Source organism: Otolemur garnettii, unplaced genomic scaffold (assembly GCF_000181295.1).
Source record: "Otolemur garnettii isolate 467f Iridium unplaced genomic scaffold, OtoGar3 scaffold00108, whole genome shotgun sequence".
In the NCBI taxonomy this organism is placed as follows: Eukaryota; Metazoa; Chordata; class Mammalia; order Primates; family Galagidae; genus Otolemur; species Otolemur garnettii.
The window spans coordinates 5926411-5949511 of record NW_003852503.1 but is presented as its reverse complement, the minus strand read 5'-3'; the positions used below and the strand labels follow the sequence as shown (position 1 = coordinate 5949511).

The following is a 23101-nucleotide window of genomic DNA, read 5'->3' as shown; positions in this document are numbered from 1 at the left end:
TCTCTCCTCTCCTGGCTGCACTTGTTGCCTGGGTGATACTACATTCCCCACATTCTCCAAATACCAGTCTCAGGGGCTCTGCCAGTGGGGGAGGGGCTGTTTCTGCAAAGCAGTGGGGAGAGCCACTGTACTGAAGAGAAAGGGGGTGAGGGAGGAGAGAGGTTGCAGGTGGCAGAAGGGAGGGAGAGAAGAAGGAGAGAGAGAGATTTAGAAGAGAAGAGGGGTGGGTAGGATGAAGAGGGACAAGAAAAAGGACATAGGGAGAGATAGTGGGGGGGACTAAGAGAAGGTCTGCAGAAAAGAAGCACCCATTTTTTTTTGGCCGGGATTGGGCTTAAACCCACCACCCCCAGTATGTGGGGCCAGCACCCTACTCCTTGAGCCATAGGCACCACCCTAAAGAGGCACCCTTTCTAATCTACCTGTGGAGTCTGGGCCTTCTCATTCTCAGGCAGAGTTTTCTCTGTCCCAGAAGAGCTTCTATCACTTACTGTCTCCATCAAGTTCAGGGGCCAAATAGGGGTGGCCAATGGTAGGCAGAGATTATGCTGGGAGTAGGCAGAAATATATTTCCACGGTGGCCCTCCGTGCCCTGTCTCTGTCTCCTCTGCATGGACCACTCCTCTAACTCAGTTTGTTTCTTGTCTCCAGGAAGGACAGTGATTGGCTCTGCAGCCAGAGACATCTCACTGCAAGGGCCAGGCCTGGCTCCAGAGCACTGCTACATTGAGAACCTGCGGGGCACCCTCACCCTCTACCCTTGTGGCAATGCCTGCACTATTGATGGGCTCCCTGTCCGACAGCCCACACGGCTCACTCAGGGTAAGGCTTGAAACAGACAGGGGGCTCTGGTTAAAAGCCTGTGCCTGATTGCCATGGCAACTGCTTTGTGTGGCCCTTACTGGACATGGGCTGCTCAGGTGCACCTGGATGTGCCTACACACCAATCCAAACCCCTCCAGCTTCCAGACTTGTCTTCAACCTACTTTTCTCTCCTGTCACTCCCAACCTGTCTCCTCAGAACCTCAGAGAAGAGGTTCTGATTCCTGCTATCAGAGCGCCTGGGGCATGGTGTGGTCGTTAGTAGTGGTTTGGGAAGAACAGTTGGAGCAGCAGTGAAGGGTATCAATGGCATTGTTTCACTCCTAGAGGGAATTGTTTTGAGAAGCTGGAGAGGAGGACAATACCTCTTGATGAGGATGAGGCAAGGGCAAATTTTGATGACTTGCTTGCTTCTATCACAAGACTGTTGACAGCTCTGTGTCATGAATAGGCCATTCCCTTGTGTAAGGCAGCTCTAAAACTGAGCTCCTAATTACTATGGTTACTAGGCAGGTAAGGGTTAGCCCAGGTGGCACTTTGACAGACCAGGTGTGTTCACTCTGGAAACAGGGTTCTGGGTGTCTATTCATACAGTGAATCATCAGTTTAGGGGAATGAGAAAAGGAGATTTGGGTGGAGGTTAGAAGTGAGGTTAACAAGAGGATGGGAGCTTTGGGCTAGTCCTGGCTCTGAGCAGGGGAACTGATGGCCAGGCATTGTTTTCTGGGGTCTCTTCCTGGCTAAAAGCCCCTATGCAGTGGAAATTCCACTTATTCCACTGTCTCCTCCTCTCTTGTTTATATCCTTTGGGGGCCTCTCAGAGCCACTCTCTTCACAGCTGATCCAAGAGATCTGACCTTGCCCCATTCTGTTCTTCTTGCCTTTGGGTAGGGGTAGGGCATGAACAACTGACTTCAGGGAGGCAGGTCTACTAGCAGCAGTAGGCAGGCCCTTGCCTTCTCCAGGCTTCAACATCTCCAACTTGTTATGAGAGGAGGAACCACCATACATGGGGGCTTTAGCTATGATGGCATCGGGTTCCTGACAGTCCCGTTCAGTCTTAGAGAGAGCATCTTTTGCCAAGATTTGGGAGCATGCAGGTGAGAGCAGGAAAGAGAGGCAGGGAAAAGTTCAAAGCAGGCCGAGCTCCACCATGTCAGCCCCAAATCCATCACATTCCCATGGGTGGAGGAACCCACGTTCTGTGTGCCTCTCTTGTCCAGCATGCCCACCGCATCATTTAGCTCCCGGAGAAGAGGGAGGGCTTGGGGCCAAGGTGGAATTCTGAAGCATTTTTTTGTGGCCCCAGTGACCCCCAACTCTTCCCCAGCCAGAGACCCACCCTGTTAAGTATGTACCCTCCCACTCTCTTTTGACCTTAAACTTGCTTCCTTTTATCCCCCCTCCCCATAGCCTTCTCGTCTGGGCTTGCCTGTCTCAGAAGCTTGGCAGCCTGTGGAGGGGTAGGCAGAGGCACAAAGGAATGGGTGTTCTTCTCCCCGTCCTCCCCCTCCCCTGGGCTCCAGGAGCTGAGGGTTTCCTTGTCTCATCTCTGGAGCAAGGCACCAAGCCCAGCCCTGCCTGGCCCCACTCCGGACATTCTTGGGAGTGCGTTTCCTTGGAAACTGGGTGGCTCGGGGGCGCATGTGCTATCTCTGTGTGTCTGTATAACTGGAGTGTGTTTATGTACCTCCGGATGTGTTTGTGACTCTGGGCTTGTGTATCTCTGTGTTTGTGTCTTTCCTTGTGTTTACAGATCAGTGTGTTCAAGTGGGCGGCTGGGGTGAACTCAGGACTGATGGTACCAAAATGTCTGCATGTGTACTCCTATGGGTATATGAGAATTTTTTGGCCATATGCCTATCTGTGAGCATTATTTACGAGAGGATCATTTTTCCTGTCTTATTCCCTTTATCTGGCCTTGTAGAGGGGACCCTCTTCTTTGAAAAACAAAAGACTACCCTGGGAATAACAAGGAGCCTGATCTGGCTGGGCCAGCCCATAGATGCATCATTCTGGGCACTGTGCCCAGCCATAGGCAACTTGGAGAGACACACTTCATGACAAGCAGAGATGGCAGTGACAGGCTCTTCCAGCAGTAATACGCCTGGACCAGGAGAGGGGGGAGGTGAGCAGAAAGCAGATGCCAACCTTTAGCACAGAGCTAGGAACATGGGAGTGTGAATGAGGGAGCCAGGAAGATCCTGATTCCACCCCCTATACCCAGGCTTCTTGGCAGATCCTACACTGCCCTCTTCTCCACAGAGTAAGGGGTGGAGCTGGGAATAGGACCAAGGAAATGAAGGGGAATCTCAATCTGGGTCTAGGTTGCCCCACCCTGGGACCATAGTGCCAGACCACATGAAAGATCTGGGAGGGGACTAAGTGGGGGGGGACCCAGAAAGCCACCAGCTCAGGGCCCAGGCTGTCTAGACAGTTAGGTCCCCATCGAGTCCTAGCATTTGCTCCCCTCCTTAGTCTCCAAGTCTCTTCCACTCTCTAATCCCCTTACTGGTGGTAGGGGCTTGTGTGAGGGCCAGTAGAGGAGTGGCTGGGGACACAGCATTCCTGGGTTATCCAGCTGCCTCTTTCTGGAATCCAGCACTTTGAGGCTCTTCCTTTCCCACCCAGTTATTCCTTCTATAGACTGGGAGTGAAGCCTCCAACCTTTCTCTGTTATAAGACTGATAAAGATCTTAACTAATAAAGCTTCAAGGAAGGGGAGCAGAGGGAAAGCTCCTTGCTACACTTTTTTGTGTCTGCCTCCTGCCCTATTTCTCACTGGCAGGCGTCCTCTGTGTATGCCTGGGTCTGTCCAGCTGGCCATCACAGTTTCCAGACTGATGAATCACTCTTCCTGAGATTTTTTTTTAAGCCTCCCCTCATTTTGCATTTGACCCTATATGGTTCTTCCTTTTTCCTTCGAAAGGGGAATAAGATATGTGTACACATGTGAGTGTGTGAATGAACGTGTGTACAGTTGACAGCGTGGTTAAGTCGGGTAGAGGGCTATTTAGCAAGGTGGAAAATTTGCTCGATTATTTCTGTAAGGAGGTTGACTTTTTATTTCAGAGTCTTTCCTTGTGAAAGAATAGTTATGCCTGAGTGTGTATGTCCCTAAGAGGGAGGTTGGTGCCTGGAGGAATGTGAGCATGAGAATAAAGGTGTGTGAGAGACAATGTGTGTGTGTGTGTTTATTATTTTTGTATTTCTTAAGAGACGAGGTCTTGCTCTATTGCCCAGCCTGGAGCACAGTGGTGAGATCATAGCTTACTTCAGCCTTGAATTCCTGGCCCAAGAGGTCCTTCTGACTCAACCTCCCAAGTAACTGGGACTACAGGTGCATGCTACCATGTCCGAATCATTAAATAAAACTTTTTTTTTTTTTTGCAGTTTTGGGCCGGGGCTGGGTTTGAACCTGCCACCTCCAGCATATGGGGCCAGCGCCCTATTCCTTTGAACCATAGTGCTGCCCTAAATAAAGTTTTTTTTTGGAGAAGCAGGGTTTTGCTCTGTTACCTACACTGGGCTTGAACTCCTGGCCTCAAGCAGTCCTCCTACCTTGGCCTCTAAAAGTGCTGAGATTATAGGTGTGAACCACCAGACCAGGCCATTGGAAGTTGTGTTTAACGAAGGCTGGGCACAGTGGCTCATGCCTATAATCCTAGCACTCTAGGAGGCTGAGGCAGATGGATTGCTTGAGCTCAGGAGTTCAAGACCAGCCTGAGCAAGAGTGAGACCCCCATCTCTACTAAAAATAGAAAAACTGGCCAGGCATTGTGGTGGGCGCCTGTAGTCCCAGCTACTCAGGAGGCTGAGGCAAGAGCCAAGGCTTCATAGCCCAGGAGTTTGAGGTTACTGTGAACTATGATGATGCCACGGCATTATACCCATGGTGATAGAGTGAGACTCTATTTCAAAAAAAAAGAAAATATGTTTAATGAGAGTGTATGACTCAGAGTATGCGTAGTTAAGGCAGAATCAGTGTGACTGAGAGAGGGTTGGTGTATATCTGAGAGACAGTGTGTAAGGCTGTGTGAGCGGTTAAGCACATGCAACGTGGCCCATAAGGTCCTGGTACCCCAGGTGCAATGGTCCCTGGGGCAAGAGGAAATTTCTAGAGAACCTGGCTGGGTGGTAGGTACCTGCCTAGCTCAGAATCTCAGTCTGACCCTGGGAGCTGCAGATACTTGTGTTTCACTGATAGGAAGGGTACCTTACTGGGGCTAGCCCAACTGGAATTTGTGGCTGGGGAAAGGTAATATTGGTTTCCAGGACCCCAGGAAGTAGGCTGGCTCCCTTAGGATGGATAAAAGGGTAATGCCTTGGTCCACCTGGGTCAAGGGCTGAGCTGTGGTGAGTGGGGCTTGTAGGGGAGGTGTTTAGGGTGGAGACAGGAGTTGAACTCAGTGCTGCCTTCATTGCACAGAGCACTGATTTAGCCTGAACTCCCAGGCCAGGGTGACCTTGTCACAGTGGCAAGCTGAGGGCCAGGGTGGACCTCGTGACCTAGTTGGATCCTGTGGAGTCCTTGCTCTTTCCCTCTCTCTTACATACGGAGTCCTGGAATGTCAGAGCTGGACATCGGGCAGCGGTCATGAGGCCAGCCTCCTCATTCTATAGATAAGGAATCTAAGGCCAGAGCATGTGACTGGCCCACAGTGACACAGCCGGTCAGGGCTGGGCTGGGCGAGACCCCAGGCCTCTGCCACAGACTTCCTACCAGAGGGCTCTGAGTAGACCCTCCCTGTGCTTCCCTCCTTCCTGCTCGCTGCTTGTTACCCTCTGGCTTCTGTATTGGCCCTTGTCTTTCCCTCCCTCAAGTCACTTTCCTTGAACCTTTCTTCCCACCCCACTTTTCCTCCGGCCCCTGGGGCAGGATCCCAGGGGCTATCTCTCTGCATCCTCCCGCCCCGCCCTCTCCATCCAGCTCCCTACTCTTCTCCTCCATCACTTCCTCTTCCCCTCCTCCTCTCCTTTGTCCCTCCCTCCCTGGCTCCCTTCCCCCTGCCGCTGGTGGCCGGCCCGCCCCTACCCGGGCATTGGCGGCTGCTGGCTGCCTCGCCGCCTCGCCGCCTCGCTGTCTCGCTGCTGCTCGCTTGGAGCCTGGAGCCTGGAGCCGGTGGAACTGGAGGTCGGCCCGCCCCCCACCCAGAGGCCCCGGGCGGGCGGGGGGCTTGGGACCTTGAGGGCCCGAGGTAGCAAGGGTGAGCAGTCTGGAGGTCCAGGTTCGGAGGTGAGTCCTCAACCACCGGCCAGCCAGCCACTGGCAGTCGGGTGTGGAGAAGCTCTGGCTGGGAGGGGTGTTTTAGGGAGGGTGGGCGCCAGGAGGGGGATGGGGACCTCTGCCTGTCTTTGGGAGCTTGAAGCTGTGACACGCGACTGTACGTGTCCTCAACATTTTTAAGTGAGGCTTCTACAGCTTGGGAGCACTTCTCGGAGGGGCAGACCTCATCTTCCCAGTGCTTGGCAGTCCCCTCCTTGGGACCCGCCTCCCTCATTTCCCTCTAACTGGGTTAAAAGGTCCTGGTTAGGATGAAGAGAGTCCGTGGTATGGCCAAGAGGGGTCTATGATGGGAAGAGCCAAGGCCCTTACTTCCATCTTCCCTTCACCCAGCCTCCCTTGGGCCATTCCATTCTATTTGTGTGGCCAGGAGGGCAGTAGTTGTGGCGCTGTGTGTGTGTGTATGCCTGTGAGTCTGTGCGTGTTTGTATGAATGTGTATGAGTGTGATCTATTTGTGCATGGTGCTTCCCCTCTGCATCGCTCAGAGATGAGATCCACCCTCTCCTTTGCCCAGTTTTTCTCCTCCAGATGTGCAGCTTCTCCACCCTCCTGCCCACAGCCAGGCTCTGAGCCCCTCTGGGCATGGAGGATGCAGACCACAACTTTGACTGGAAGGGCAGGACTTCCTGAGAAGAATGGCCTTTTGGGTTGTGGGGTGGGAGTGTGTAGAGAGGGGGCTTCTTTCCAGAAACAGGCTGGCCAGGCCCCCCGGGCTATAGGGGCCAGAGCTGGGGTAATGCTTGGGGCCCCTGAGTGCAAATAGAAAGTTAATTTGGGTAGGAGCTGGGCTGCTCTCAGTCCCACTGCCCTCTTGCCCGCTCTATTAATATGGATCCAGCTCTGCTGCCTGGCATCACTATTTATAGCCCAAAGCAACATGGCCACACCCCCTATGTGGGGGAGAGTGCAGGGCAGAGGAGGGGGACAGGGAAATCATAGCTATAGGTGGCAGGATGGAGGGTCCCTAGATGCCCACAGTCTCCTTGGATGGGTCTGGTACTGCTGGGCTGGAATCCATCCCCACTCCTCGCCTTCTTCCCAGCCTAGACTGTGTGATCAGGCTCCTTATCCCCACCACCCACATGTTTCTCCCCTATCAACCTAGGGTTGAGTGGGTCTGTCTAGACCCTATGAACTCATCATTAATTAGCTTGTTAAATGGCTGAAAGGAGGGAGAGGGGCCCGACAGGGCTCGTTCTGAAACAGCTATGATTGTAATTAGGTGGACAGTGCGGTTGGCTATTATTTATTCTGGTTGTGATTACACAGGGATCAGCTTCTGTTATTGGTGGCTTGGCAGAGAGGTCTCCCCACTTTTCCAGCCACCCATCAGCCTTTAGAATTGTTGGTACCTGTCTGCCTGGGAGGGCCTATACGTGTCCCAAGGTAATAGGTGCTTTGTCCACCACGGTTTTCTGCTATGGGATTCTCAGCCTGCTAGACCTTCCCAAGGCAATACCCAGGGTCCTTGGAACAGGCTCCTGAGCTTCTCAGTAGGGGGCCTTTTAAGGTACCCACGTGGCCCAGGATGCCCCTTGCCCTTGCAGCCTGCCTAAGCTGGACTGTCTCAGCGTCCAGGAATGTGGGCTTCCTTGCCAGTCTTAGCTCAGACTGGCATGAAGCTTAGAATGCCAAGTGGCACCAGCTTGGGTAGATAGGAGCCTGGGATCAGGGGCCAGAGGTATGGACAGACTAGAAAGGTGGGTGATGGACAGTAACAGGGCTATGTCTTCTCAACGTTGCATCTTCTGCAGGAGCCCTTGAACACCTGGTGTGGCCAGGAAGTGGAGTTCTGCCAGCCGGGCTTAGGTGCCTATGGGCACACCTGCCGCTGTGCACACTCCTAGTGCCCCTGGCTACATTTTCTGGCTTCCATGCACACACCCCACTCCATGTACTTGTACTTCCAGGGCAGGCATGGGCTTGTGTCTGCTGCCTGCAAATATGCCTGGCCAAGGCCAGGCCCAGTGGCCTAGCCTTGACTGGATTCCAGAGACCAGGGAGCAGTCAGGGGTACTTTGTCAGAAAAAAACAGGATGATGGTTACTCCCTAGACACTCAGAGAGGGTGATAGGTCTCCTAATGCCACACAACAACAAGTAGAGGACAAATTCTGGTCATCCCCCTCCCAGTCATCTGACTAATCCATAGTTCTTCCCTTGTCCTTTAATTCAGACTTTTCTGGGGACGCTGGAAGTTGCTGCTTCTCAAACTGACCCTTCTGACCAAGGGGCAGATAGATGGATCAGGGGTGGATTGGGAGGCCATGGGTGTGTATGTTTTCTGAAGACCTTTCTCCAATCGCAATGTACTTTCACATATACTGTCTTATTAACCTGAAAGGTCAGTGGTATTATTCCCGTTTCTCTGATGAGAGAATTAGAGGTGGAGGTGAACTGACTTCACCCATAGATTTCATAGCTACTAAGGCGTTAGGATGGGGACTCTGTTCTTGGGACATGATCTTTCTTCTCTGTCCCATGCTGTAGAACCCTTGAGGTGCCTATATCAAGCACAGGCAGGGGCGGGTGTGGATTGTGTGGACTCTTCAGAGCCTGGGGTGAGCCTGTTAGTGCTGTGGGGTGGAGGTGGTTTCAGCCCTGCCTGCTCTGCCAAGCATTTGCTTTCTCTGCAGGCTGCATGTTGTGCCTGGGTCAGTCCACTTTCCTCCGCTTTAACCACCCGGCTGAAGCCAAGTGGATGAAGAGCATGATTCCAGCAGGGGGCCGGGCCCCTGGGCACCCCTACAGCCCTGGCCCTGGTAAGTACCCAGCTGGGGCTAGGGATTGGGTTGGTGGTACCTCTTGGACAGTCCTCCTCCTTGCCCACTTCATTCACACTGGAGCGGGACAGTACCTATGGTCTGGGCTCATTGCCAACTGCCATAGGATGGTAGAGAATGCCAGGCGAACACTGGGAGAGATGCAAGGCAGTTCTGCTTAGCTAAAATTGGGGAATTGTACCTTGAGGAAAGGAGGGTTCTTCCAGCTTGTATCCTACTGCCCAGGAGGATGCTACTCAGTGTCTGGGACCCCAGTCAACTACGTCACCACCAGGGAGTCTTACCTTTGAGGTGGCCTGAGGGGGCAGAAGGAAGCATTAGGTTGGACCCCCTAGTAAGCTCTGGTGTGTCCCACCTGCAGATGATCATGTCCTTGGGCCCTGCCCAGCTCTTAGGCCATGTCATACCCACTGATGATTCAATGGGACAGCTGCAGTTTGTGTGTGAATTATTGATCTTTAGAGAAGAATTGCTGATTGTTCCAGGGAACCAACACAGGCCTCCCCAGCCCAGCTGCCTGGGGGGTGGGGTGTATACCAGGAGGCCACCAGTGATCCTACCACCCCAGACTTTACACTGGCATTCAGATGGCTGTGGGATGACAGGTGCCAGTGTGGTGCTGGGACAGGGGACGTGACACGTATGTTAAGTATACCTAGTTGGTTGGTATCAGTGACCTAAATGTATAGTCTGGGGACTTGAGGAAAAGTAGGTGATTACTGGGATCACTTAGTGTCCATGGGAGCCCTTCTGACTGTATCTCTCACAATCCTCATAATATTGGACCCAAACGCAGTCTTTTTTTTTTTTTTTTTTGAGACAGAGTCTCATTATGTTGCCCTTGGTAGGATGCTGTGGCATCATAGCTCACAGCAACCTCAAATTCTTGGGCTTAAGCAATTCTCTTGCCTCAGCCTCCCAAGTAGCTAGAACTACAGGTGCCTGCCACAACACCTAGCTACTTTTTGGCTGTAGTTGTTGTTGTTTGGCAGGCCTGGCAGGCCTGGGATGGGTTCGAGCCCACCAGCTCCAGTGTATGTGGCTGGCTCCCTAGCCACTGAGCTACAGGTGCTGAGCCCCAAATTCAGTCTTATAAAGGCTTTCACTTGCTTCCCTATGCCCAGTTGTTTCCAGTTCCCTGAGGGCTCGGAATCTGGGTGCCCAGTCCACTCCCTAGTTAATTTTACCCTGCTCCAAACCCAGCCTCGTCATGCCACTCCTTAGTTGTTTGGGGCAGTGGTTCCAGGGAGTCCTGGTTGGTTGACTAGGGCTGGGGCAGGGCAAAGGCAGGATGTTGGCGTGGCTTAATAAGATAATTGGAGGCACTGGGCTGCACCTAGTTGCTGGCCAGCCTGGCTTCCAGGAACCAGCCATTAGCACCAGATCCCTCCCCTGCCTCTGACTGGACAAAGTGTGCAGCACACACCTCTTGCCTAGCCCTGGAAGCTTTGGGTTTTTTTCCCCCTGGGCCTCTGGTTCCTGCATTGGGAGGCCCTGATGTCCTATTAGACTAGAAGGCCCTGGAACTTCTAGTCAGCTCTTCCAGCTCCAGCTCCTTTTCACAACGTCCGCTCAGGAGCCCATCCTAAGAATATAGGAAATTGGGGGAGCCAAGGCAGGGAGGATTCTAGTCTTGGGTACATGGGCATCCACTTGGCTTTGAAGTGTCTGACATTGTTGCTAACTCTGTTCTAAATCATTAAATGTAGTGGCAGAAGGACCCTGCCCATCCCTTCCCTTTATGGAAGGGGAAACTTGGCCAGACTTGGTTGCATGGCAGGTCAGTGGCAGAGCAGGATGGTGCCAGAACCCAGATCCCCTAGCTGCTTCTTCAGAGACTTTGTAGCCTCACTGTGTTAGGAAAAAGTGGGGTAGTGCCCTCTGTTTTATGCATTTCCAGCTCCCCAAATCAGAACTAAGGCTTATTTGCATTTCCTTTCAGTGGAATCAGAGAGTCTGGTGAATGGGAACCACACGCCACAGCCTGCAACCCGGGGACCTGCGGCCTGTGCCAGCCACAGTTCCCTGGTGAGCTCTATTGAGAAAGACTTGCAGGAGATCATGGACTCTCTGGTGCTAGAGGAGCCTGGAGCTGGTGGCAAGAAGCCTGCTGCAACCTCTCCATTGTCGCCCATGGCTAATGGAGGGCGCTACCTGCTGTCCCCTCCAACCAGCCCTGGTGCCATGTCTGTGGGTTCCAGCTATGAGAACACCTCTCCAGCCTTCTCTCCACTCTCCTCACCAGCCAGCAGTGGAAGCTGTGCCAGTCACTCACCTAGTGGGCAGGAGCCAGGACCTTCTGTGCCTCCGCTGGTGCCCGCCCGTTCCTCCAGCTACCATCTGGCTCTGCAACCCCCACAGTCCCGCCCAAGTGGTACACGCTCCTCTGAGAGCCCTCGGTTGGGCAGGAAAGGGGGTCATGAGCGGCCTCCAAGCCCTGGCCTCCGTGGTCTGCTGACAGACAGTCCTGCAGCTACTGTCTTGGCAGAGGCCCGCAGAGCTACCGAGAGCCCCCGGCTGGGTGGGCAGCTGCCTGTGGTGGCTATTAGCCTGAGTGAATACCCAGCTTCCGGTGCTCGCAGCCAACCCACCAGCATTCCTGGCAGCCCCAAGTTCCAGTCTCCAGTCCCTGCTCCCCGCAACAAGATTGGCACACTCCAGGACCGCCCTCCTAGCCCTTTCCGTGAGCCTCCAGGCACTGACCGGGTGCTGACAACCAGCCCTTCACGCCAACTGGTGGGCCGGACATTTTCAGATGGGTTAGCCACCCGCAACTTGCAGCCTCCTGAGAGTCCCCGCATGGGTCGGCGGGGCCTGGATAGTATGCGAGAACTCCCTCCATTGAGCCCATCTCTGTCCCGACGAGCTCTCTCCCCACTGCCCACCCGGACCACCCCAGATCCCAAACTAACCAGGGAAGTGGCAGACAGTCCTCGGCCCCGGCGCTGGGGAGCTCAGGGGGCTTCACCAGAAGACTTCTCCCTGACACTGGGGGCACGGGGCCATAGGACAAGGAGCCCCTCACCCACATTGGGGGAGTCTCTGGGTCCCCGCAAGGGCAGCTTCAGTGGCAGGCTGAGCCCAGCCTACAGTCTGGGTTCTCTCACTGGGGCTTCGCCCCGCCAGAGCCCCTGTGCCCAGAGGAAGCTCTCCAGTGGGGACTTGCGGGTGCCAATCACGCGGGAGCGGAAAAACAGCATCACAGAGATCAGTGACAACGAGGATGACCTCCTGGAGTATCACCGGCGGCAGCGCCAAGAGCGGCTCCGGGAGCAGGAGATGGAGAGGCTGGTGAGCAGATTATAGAGAGGCTGCCACCATTCATGGCAGGGGCTCCGCCAGGCCTTGGGCAGGGCAGCTGGTCAAGCGGGAGGACAGGCCTGGGCTTCTCAAGCTTCTCCACCTCCAGGATACACCTTAGTGACCAGTATCTCATGGTTCTGGTGCCCTGATGAAGATTCTTTTGAAATCTCAGGCTTTATTTTAAATCCATGCTAATTTTGCATTTATTCTACGGCGTAGTATTTGTTAGTATTTGTTTTCATATATAAATTAGATTATATGTGTTATTTACCTGAGCACAGTGAAGCTCTAGGAAAATGTGCCACATTTATGGTGAGACCTTGCCCCTCTCAGTTTGAGAAGCAGCTGAGGCCAGATAAGATGATGAGAAGGCTGAGGCCAGAGAGGGGAATGGGTTTGTCTGAAGTCACACAGCAAGTTCTTACAGAGCTGGAATTGGAACCCAAATCTTCTGTCTTTTTTTTGAGACAGAGTCTCACTCTGTTGCCTTTGGGTAGAGTGCTGTAGCATCATAGCTCATACCAACCTCAAACTCTTGGACTCAAGGGATCCTCTTGTTTCAACCTCCTGAGTAGCTAGGACTACAGGTGCCCGCCATGACACCTGGCTAGTTCTATTTTTAGTAGAGATGGGGTCTTGCTCTTGTTCAGATTGGTCTCAAACTCCTGAGCTCAAGCAATTCACCTGCCTCGGCCTCCCAGAGTGCTAGGATTACATGTGTGAGCCACTGCACCTGGCCAATCTGTCGTTTTTGACTCTGAGACTTGTTCTTCAGAAAAGTCCCTGGTCCTTCTCTTTGGCCTCTGCAAAGAGATGACCCTGGCTCGGCGCCTGTGGCTCAAGTGGCTAAGGCGCCAGCCACATACACCTAAGGTGGTGGGTTCAAATCCAGCCCAGGCCTGCCAAACAACAATGATGGCTGCAATCAAAAAATAGCGGGCGTTGTGGTGGGCGCCTGTGGTCCCAGCTACTTGGGAGGCAGAGGCAGGAGACTTGCTTGAGCCCAGGAGTTGGAGGTTGCTGTGAGCTGTGATGCCATGGCATTCTACCCAGGGCAACAGCCTGAGGCTCTGTCTCAAAAAAAAAAAAAAAAAGAGATGACCCTGCTGGCCCAGGCAGGATCATCTGGGAGTATGGGTGCCAGGGAAGAGGGAGAGAACAGGGTGGGCAGCCCCTGGCCTGACTCCAGGCCAGCCTGTATGACTGTGATTGTGTATGTCTGTGTGCATGTGTGTGGGTGCATGCAGGGGCTGGGTGTGGCTCTGCCCAGCTGTCTGAGGATGGCATCTGAGCCTGGTGGGGGCCAGGATTCCCCAGATAGCGCAGGGAGCTTAAGGGCTCTGGCTGGTGTGCACACACTTGAGCTCATGTATAGGAGAATGGATTCTGCCCTTTCTTCTTTGTGAGCAGAACAGAGTTCTTGGGGGCAGAGGCAGGAATCCCGGGATTGGTTTGAGGAGGAGAACCAGAACTGAAGTGGTTTGTCTGGAAACCCTTTCAGAAAAGGTTGGGATGGTTTGGGGTGAGGGTGTCAGTGTTTGTGTTGGGTGGGGAGAGATGAGGCAAGATCCCTAGTCTTTTCCTTTGCTGTATTCGCTCTTCACTATCTTTGCCTAGATGAGAATGCTGCCACCCTAGGGTCTCCCACTGGAGAGGGGGCAGTGAGACTGGCACAGGCAGAGTGGTCGGCCCAGCCTCCCCACCCCATCCCCACACACAAACACACACTTCACCTCCAGTCCTGACCTGCTCCACCTGCCACTTTAAGTCTGGGAGGCTGCTATCCTGCCCCTCCCACCTCAACCTGGTTGCTTATCTGGGTCCTGGGGCTGGGGCAGGGGCGGGGACACTGGCCCAGCCTCCTGGGTACAGAGGCTCTGTTCCTGGTTTTTTTGCCATGGAACTGGGCAAGCGGCAGCAGGGAAGCAGGGTAAGTGTCTGGAGGCATCACGGACAAATAAAAGGTGGTGAAAGACACCTGAGAAGGTAGAGGGACCCTAGAGGGCCAAGGGAGGCCCAGGGGCTGGGTCTCAGGACTGGGGTATTATAAGTGGGGGAGGGGAGGAATACTGGGAATATGATTCTACCATCTGACCTAGGCCCCTAAGAGGTGACTGTATCAGATGGGGTATGATGGGGAGGGGGCTGACTCAGTAGCAGGGCCATGGAGCACTCACAACCTGGGCCTGGGCATTTAGGGACTGGCAGCAGCCCACTCTGCTGATAAGGAGCCAAGGGCTGCTTAAGGAGCTGGGGACCATGTCCCAGGTCTGCCTCTGTTCCCCATGTGTTTGTGGCTAGGTGTCCGATCCCTGTGGGCTCATGAGTCTGTTTTCCTCTCCGTCTGTGTTGGTGTCCCTCCCAGCCCGGTCTGTATGCTAGACTGTTTTTATCTGTGTGTGTGGCAGTGTGCATTTGTGCATGTCAGGGCGGGTGCCTTTGTACCTGCCTGTTAATGCAGGGTCAGTACATGAGTTGTGTCCTTGTGTGCCAGTGTGCCAGTGTGCTCTTGTGCCTGTAGATCTGTGTGGACTGGGTCAGCATTGGCACCCGGTTTATGTGTATCTCACTGTGGTCTTTAGTCTGTGTTTCCATGTGTGTTTGGGTGTGTTCCTGGGTGTCCACAAGGAAGCCCCATTCTACAGTAGAATGAGAAGGGAGAGGAAACAGGAAGATGGAGAGGCCGGCCACGTGGGCAGGTGGCACATTGGCCTGATTCCTCCCACCCACTTCTGAGGTACCCTGCGTCCCTCTACTACCCCCAGATCTTGGGGTTGAGGCTCTCCTGACTGAAGCCTGAGTCCCAAGTGCCTCGTGTCCTCACTGTCCCTCTTCAGGGCCCTAAGCCTGCACCTCACCAGGGTCTAGACTCCTTCTCTCCATGCCCTATTCTGTCCACCCTCCGCAGGAACGCCAGCGCCTGGAGACCATCCTGAACCTGTGTGCCGAGTACAGCCGGGCTGATGGTGGACCTGAAGGTGGGGAGCTGCCCAGTATTGGGGAGGCCACTGCAGCATTGGCGCTGGCAGGCCGGAGGCCCTCACGAGGCCTTGCAGGGGCCACTGGGCCTTCTGGGCGGAGCAGCGAGGAGCCTGGAGGTGCCACCCAACGCCTGTGGGAGAGTGTGGAGCGCTCAGATGAGGAAAATCTCAAGGAGGAGTGCAGCAGCACAGAAAGCACCCAGCAGGAGGTGGCTGGAGGGGAGGGCAGTGCAAGGGGGCTGGTGTCAGACCTTTGGGGAGCTTGGAGGCTGTTGTGAATGTCAAGGCCCAGTGAGGAGGAAGTAGTTGAAAGATCAAGTTTGGGAGGAAATTGGAGACCAGAGGTGGAGGCAAGGAAGGGAAAGATGTCAATGAGTTTCTCAAACTATAAATATGTTTTATGACCTGCCTTTCCTTGGGGCCCCACCCAGGCCTGGCACTCAGGAGTAATATTCCCTTTGGCCTTTAATCAAGTATTCCCTTATTGTTCCCTTGGCAGGGAGGGGAATTAGCGTCCTGTCCCAGTCCATCTACCTTTCCCAAATGCCTTGAGGAATAGGTGATCCATTCACTTAGTCTGATTCTAGCAGGCTCCAGGCTTCCCTGGTTGATGGCTTCCCTCCTCTCCAGCATGAAGATTCACCTAGCTCCAAGCTGCAGGGAGAGGTGCTGGTCCTGGAGGAGGAGCGGGCTCTGGTCCTGGGGCGTGTGGAGAAGCTCAAAGTTCGCGTGAAGGAGTTAGAGCAGCAGCTACAGGAATCAGCCCGAGAGGTGAGCTATGAGGGTCGTGAGGGTGCTGGGGGGATGCCTCCTAGGCCTTGTGAAAGCCCCAGAGAGGGGCTTGAGTCTTGCTACGTTGATGGGGACTCTGGTGTTTTCCCCCAGGCTGAAATGGAGCGGGCACTGCTGCAGGGGGAGAGGGAGGCCGAGCGAGCCCTGCTGCAGAAGGAGCAGAAGGCAGTGGAGCAGCTGCAGGAGAAGCTGGTGGCCTTGGAGACTGGCATCCAGAAGGAGAGGGACAAGGTAACCCACATCTGGTCCAGCCCAGTGCTGGGTACCACCGGCCTGGGAGAGAAAGAAAAATGTGTTCTCTGGGGCCCTGCACCTTGCAAGCGTCATCCATCCTGCAGACCACATGGTCTCTGTGGCCCTTCAAGGACAGGGTCCTTGTCCTCTGAGGAAGGTACCAGCTTGGAGGGCACTGCCAGGGGCTGGGCTGGTACCTGGGGTCTCCTCTGTCTGGGTCTCAGTGCTACCTCTGGGTGTCTGGGTGCCTGCCATTTTGGGCCCTTCATGGCCCTCCTAGGAAGTGCCAAAGCCCCATCTTGGCCAGTGAGGAAGCCCAGTGGGCTGATGCTGGGGAGTGATTCAGGTTTGGGGTACCCTCCTTCCCCCCAGAGACTGTTTCTCTCCATGCATGCCTTAGGTGGCTAGGTTGCGGTCTTTGGGAAATGGCCCTCGGGCCTCTGCTTGCCCTGAGCCTTCAGGATCTGTAGCCTCTCATCCTAGATGGTCCCAGCTCCTGCCCCTGCCCCTTTCAGATTTCGTGCCAGCCTGCAGGGGCCACTCCATCCCACAGGGGCCGTGCCAGCCACGCCCAAGATGCCCAACAACGTGCCAAAAGCTCTGAAGTGGAGAGGGGCCATCTATTACTGGATTTGACAGAATTTTTCCAAGAATCTATTTTTCCTTCTGGATTTTTTGAGAGTATCTTCTTCCTGCCCACTATTTGAAGGATTTTAAAAATTCTTTGACTTTTTTTTTTTTTCGAGCTTTGGCTCTGGCCCCCAAAACCACACTCCCAAATTCTGTGCCAAATTAACTCCATGCTTACCAACCAGGCCTGCACTAACGCCCCCTCTAATTACTGCCCTGGGCTCTCCGCATGCCCCTAACTGTCAGTGCCACCCAGGCAGGGCTGAGCCATGCTCGCTTTTGCACTAACTCTGTGGGTGCCTCTGTGCCCCTGGACACTCCCTTCTAATGCTGCCTCCTTTTCTTAGTATGGGACCCCAAGGTTTTGACCAGAAAGGAATTGGCAGGAGGGCACAGCTCAGTTACACTCAGTGGGACAGTGGCAAGAGGGGTACAAGGGTGGGGGAAATGCTTGGCTGTGGAGTTGCTCAGCCTGAAGAGCTCCTCCCATTGGAAATACCTGGGCTGCTGCCTAAGGAGAGCATGAGATAACCCAAAGAAACCTCCTGGCAGCTTCCTGCACAGCGGGGGGACGCTGTCTTCCACCCATCCCACTGCCTGCCCTCAGGAGCCAAGGGGTAAGGAGGTTAAGTTGTGGGCATGGCCTTGGAGGGCTTGGACAGGGCCTCTCTGCCAACACAGCGGCTGTCCTTCCTGCCTTTCCCCTCAGACTTCCCGAATTCAGATACCCCAATCAGAGGGTGGGAATGGGTGACCTTCACTTCTTCTATCCCCAAGGGCATAGAACACAGGGCATTTTAAAGGCTGACCCCAAGGATAAGGAAGTACTTGGACCCCAGGAACTGGCCTGATTAGGTCCCCCTCTCTGGGGATGGGTAGGTGGGTTGGGTAGAAGGGTGGGTTATGGGGGCACAGGGTTCAGCATAGAGGCTTACTCTCAGGCATTTTGGAAAGTGCCTAACCTCAATCCCCTTTGACCTGGGATTGCCTGGAGGCCTGGATTTCATCTTCTCTCTGGGGAAGAGAGAAGTGATTTGAGGTGGTAGTGATGGCGGTGGTGGGGAAGGTTCATTGGGTTTCCCTTTCCACCCTCTAGCCCATGGCCCAGCTCTGGCTTTGGAATCAGTAATTACAGTTTCTCCTCTGCCTGTCCTTCGGAGGGGTGACTCACAAACTCCTCCTCTCATCCCCCTTCCCGCCCTCGGAGGTGTCATCTCGCCCCAGACAGAACCATCCACCTCCTCTCTGTACCCTCTCCTAGGGCTCCTATTACCATGGCAACGGCCTGAACTAATTGCAACCTTCATCCCTACTTAAGTTCAGCCTTGCAGTGCCACCCCACCCCCACCAGGCAAAGGAAAGGGAGGCCAAGGGGGTTGGGCTGGGGTCCCCTCTGCTGCGCTGCTGTGGCTCTAACATCCCTGACTCCTGATTCACACCAGCCCTTGGATTTAACACTGGCCATCACCGCCCTTTTCCCCAGGGTTAAATTTTGGTCTCTAAGCCGTGGTAAAAGGGGAGGAACGGGAGCTCAAGGCTCTGATTTTGTGATGCAGAACCAGCTTTGGCCTTGACTGGTTTGGAGAGAAAACAGAGGGCCTTTTCTTAGGACCCAGTTCAAGAGACCAGAATCTCTGCCCTGCCCCCACACCTCTACCTGTGTTACCTGGCGCTGGCACCTGAGTCCCGCACCTGAGTCCCGTCTTACCCCTCAGCTCGGCTTGGCCCTCTCCCTCCTCACCTCCTTCCCTCCTCATTTCCCCTTTCTCCTCTTCTCTGTCTCCTCTCCCGTGTACTCTCCGCTTTGATTCCTCCTCCTTTGCTTCTCGTCCCCTGCTCCCCTCGTCTCTGTCCCGCCCGGGCCGCCCTCCCGCCGCGCCCCTCCCGCCGCTGGCGGGCCGGAGTTGAGGAGTGTGTGTTCTGTTTCTCCCCTGTGCCGCCCTCTCCCTCGCCCTCCCGCCTACCAGGAGAGGGCGGAGCTGGCCGCGGGACGGAGGCACCTGGAGGCCCGCCAGGCGCTCTACGCCGAGCTCCAGACGCAGCTCGATAACTGCCCCGAGTCAGTGCGGGAACAGTTACAGGAGCAGCTGAGAAGGGTCAGTTCCACCAGCCCCCCCACCCCGGCCCCCGCGGGCCACCCGCCCAGAGAAGAGAGGAGAGCGGTGGGACGGGACCACCTGGCCCCTGCAGTACCTGCCGGACACCAGAGTCGGTGCTGTGGCTTGGAGGGGACAGGAAAGACTGGGGGGATCAGCGCTCTAGGCCGTGATGCCCGAGAAAGGGGCAAGGCCAAGCAGAGCAGAGGAGGTTGGGTGGGGGCAGGTTTTTCCCCCAACTTCCCCGGGTCCAGCCCCCTCACAGCACATGCCCCTGTGGCCTGGCCTTCCAGGCGCAGAGTGGCATTGCGAGCACCACCCAACCCTCTTTGTCACTGTTGTTGAAGGAGGCAGAGGCCCTGGAGACAGAGACAAAACTCTTTGAGGACTTGGAGTTCCAGCAGCTGGAGCGGGAGAGCCGCGTGGAGGAGGAACGCGAGCTGGCTGGCCAGGGGCTGCTCCGGAGCAAGGCTGAGCTTCTGCGCAGCATCGCCAAGAGGAAGGTGTGCCCCTGCCCTGGTGCCTGCCGTGTGGCACGCCGCCACCCCAGCACGTGGAGGCCAGGGACCTGGGTTTGAATCGCAGTCCATGACCTCACAAAAGTTAGCTCCACCTTTTTGTGCCTCTGTTTCCTCATCTGTAACGAGGAATAATGAGAATTATGACAGGCTGTTGTGACAGTTAAACAAGATGTGAAGACAGAGTAGGATATGACCGTAGTAAGCACTCAGTGAAAGATTGCTATTATTATTACCTGGTGACTCCCTTCAGTGTTCAGTGGAAAGTGGGTTCGGATTGCTGGGGAACAGAGGGGCAGGGTGGTGGAAGCTGGAGACGGAGGAGGAGGAGGAGGCTTGCCCTGCCCTTGTAGAGCTCTCTGTTGATGGAAGTGCTGCAACAGATTTGAGATCTGGATATCGGAGCCAGCCTGGGGCCTCAGAAAGGGCATCCATCTAGGTTGCTGCCCTGCCTCAGCTTTGGTTTGGCTAAACTACAAAACAAGTGGCATGGGCATTGTGTCCTGGCCAGCTGTGACAGTAGGTGCTGTAACTGTCTGCTCCTGATCTCAGCCAGCCTGGTACAGACGGTGACCGGGTGAGGGGGCAGGTGGTTGAGTGTGGAGGAGCAGGGAGTCTAGTCAGGAGGAGGCATGGCTAGCAAGGGTTTGGAAGTAGAGGAGGAGGCTGGTTGATGGCCCAAGCAGCACGTGCTTCTGTGGTTGAAGCTTGTGTCCATGCACACATGTGCTGGCCCGTGCAGTTTGCCTGAATGGAGTGTATTCGGCAGATGAGAACAGTGAGATCAGGGGAGGGATGTCCAAAAGTGGTGAGTTGGGGGATTTGCTGGCCAGCGGAGTTTGGTGATAAGTAGGGAGATGAGTCCCTACTCCTCCCTTGAATCCACATCCTTTGCTCCTTTCCCTGAGCTGCTTTGCTGGGCAAATGCCTCCACTTTCTGGATGTCAGGCTGCTTATTGAAAGGAAGGAAGAAAACTGACATTTCCCAAGCACATGAGTGTGTGCCAGGCACCTTGCCAGCAGGCTTCCTTGGATTATCTCATGCTGTCCTCAGGATGGTCTCACAAGGCAGGCTTGCTTATCTCCATTTTATAGACAAGAAACCAGGGCTAATAGCTACATAGTTATGCAAAGCCTCCCAGAATATAAGCTCCAGAATCAGAACTAGAACTCTAAATTTTTTTTTTTTTTTTTTTTTTTTTTGAGATAGAGTTTCATTCTGTTGCTGTGGATAGAGTGCTCTGGCGTCATCAGAGCTCACAGCAACCTCAAACTCTTGGACTCAAGCAATCCTCTTGCCTCAGCCTCTCAAGTAGCTGGCCCACCACAATGCCCCACTAATTTTTCCACTTTTAGTAGACATAGAGTCTTGCTCTTACTCGGGCTGGTCTCAAACTCATGAGCTCAAGCAATCTGCCCATCTTGGCCTCTTAGAATGCTAGGATAACAGGCATGAACCATCACATCTGGCCTAGAACTCCAAATTCTATGTTCCTTCTCCTCTACTATACTGGGGGTAAGGGGTGGGACTTCTCCGGCCTCTTCCCTCCTGGAGGGAATGTAGCAGAGAGATATAGATCAGCTAATGTCATCCCTTTGGGGACCTAGTAGGTATAAATTCAGGGAGTTGGGGAGAAGCAGCAATAGTAGATTCCTATTCCCATGCCCACCCTGGCCCCGGGGAAACAGTGGCTCAGCCCTTGAGGCCTGGGGGGATCACATTTTTCCTCATGTTCCTCTTCATGAACCTTGCCCAGCTTTTATTTCCCAGCCCCCCACATCCTACCCCAGCCTATGTCCCCCTGTCCTCTCCACCTGATTTAGAGTGGTTGAGATTAGTGGCCTTGGAGTCCAATAGATCTGATTCTAATCCTAGCTCTACCACTTACTTGCTAAGAGACCTTAGCTCCTAAATATGTCAGTATTCTCACCTATAAAATGGATATAAAGTCACCTGCCCATAAGGGGGTTAAAAGAGGAAACAAAAGCAAAACATTTAGCAGAGTTCCTAGCTCCTAATGTATTGCTAAGTGGGAGCTCTTGCTGTGAGGATTGTAGCCTACTTCAGTCTCCTCTTGGATTGACCCCAGATTTAGGACACTTTCTTCTTCATGCCTCTCTCTCCCACATGGTGGTGAAGTAGCTTAAAGTCACCTCTTTCAGGAAGCCCTCCTGAGAATAACCCTGCCCAGTCCCCTCATTCCCCATTCTCAACTCATTTCCTCTTAGCACGTGATTTTTGAGCCAGGCACTGTACTAAAAGCCCTGCTGGGAATATGGAGACAGAAAAGACCCTGGCCTTGCCTTGGGTCTTATATTTGGGGTGGGATGGTGGTAAACGGATATATTCACAAATAATGATAATACAAGGCAGATGGTGATATGGAATAATGTGAACACAGAGGAGGGAGCAAAGAAATTGAGTGGTACTCAAGGAAGCCTTTGGAGAGGAAGTAGCATTTAGTCTGGTCTTAGAGGATAAGTAAGATTTTAATTGGCAGAGAAGATGCGGACAGCTCTCCTGGGCTAAGGGAATGGCACAAGGAAGGCGTGAAAGCCCACAGCTCTGCAGCTGAGTGTACATCATGACTGAGCTGAGAGGACATGGGCAGCAGGGGGACCTGCAAAGCTTAGGACCAGTTCTGGAACTATTTTTTTTCCTGAGACAGTTTCATTTTGTCACCCTGGGTAGAGTGCTGTGGCATCATAGCTTATAGCAACCTCCAGCCCTTGGGCTCAAGTGACTCTCTTGCCTCAGCCTCCCAAGTAGTTGGGACTATAGGCACCTGCTACAACACCGGGCTATTTTTGGAGATGAAGTTTTGCTCTTGCTCAGCCTGGTCTCAAACCTGTGAACTCAGGGCAATCTACCTGCCTCAGCCTCCAGAAGTGCTAGGATTACAGGTGTGAGCCACTGCACCTGGTCCAAAGTTCTGGCGCTTTTGAATGCTGGGTAAGGGGTTGGTGGGTACTGAGGAGCCACTGAAAGACTTTGAGGAGAGGAATGATCTGACGTTCCTTGTGGATTTCTAAAAATTGGCCAGGTGTGGTGGCTCATGCCTATAATCCCAGGATTTTGATGCAGTTTTCATTGTTGTTTTAGCTGGCCTGGGCTGGGTTCAAACCCACCAACCTTGGTGTATGTGGTCGGCACCCTACCCACTGAACTATAGGTGCCACCCAGTCCCAGAATTTTGAGAGGCTGAGGTGGGAGGATCAGTTGAGGCTAAGAATTCAAGACCAAACTGGGCAACACAGTGAGACCCTGTCTCTACAAAAACAATAACAAAAAAATTAACCAAGTATTGTGGTGCCTGGTTGGAGTCCCACCTACTCAGGAGGCTAAGGTGGGTGGGTCACTTGAGCCTAGGGGTTTGAAGTTATAGTGAACTATGATCATACTAATGCACTCTAGCCTGGGCAAGAGAGTGAGACCTTGTTTCTAAAAAAAATGATTCAAGTAATATTTCTTTTTAGAAAGTAATTTTGGCTCGGTGCCTGTGGCTCAAGTGGCTAAGGTGCCAGCCACATACACCTAAGGTGGCAGGTTCAAATCCAACCTGGGCCTGCCAAACAACAATGATGGCTGCAACCAAAAAATAGCCGGGCATTGTGGCGGGCGCCTGTGGTCCCAGCTACTTGGGAGGCTGAGGCAGG

At 54.0% G+C, this 23101-nt stretch overlaps 1 protein-coding gene across 3 annotated transcripts in view; it reads left to right on the top strand.

The window, feature by feature from the left end:
* Positions 1-23101, top strand: part of PHLDB1 (pleckstrin homology like domain family B member 1) — a 53081-nt gene that overhangs the window by 9480 nt on the left and 20500 nt on the right. For 2 of the 3 annotated variants that reach the window (XM_023517334.1, XM_023517333.1), the window contains exons 6-13: positions 652-822; positions 8744-8869; positions 10833-12181; positions 15102-15383; positions 15805-15945; positions 16060-16197; positions 18798-18926; positions 19274-19429. In XM_023517334.1, coding sequence (XP_023373102.1) covers positions 652-822; positions 8744-8869; positions 10833-12181; positions 15102-15383; positions 15805-15945; positions 16060-16197; positions 18798-18926; positions 19274-19429 — 2492 coding nt within the window. The remainder of the gene's footprint in view (positions 1-651; positions 823-8743; positions 8870-10832; positions 12182-15101; positions 15384-15804; positions 15946-16059; positions 16198-18797; positions 18927-19273; positions 19430-23101) is intronic. The other variant, XM_023517335.1, reaches the window with a different exon arrangement.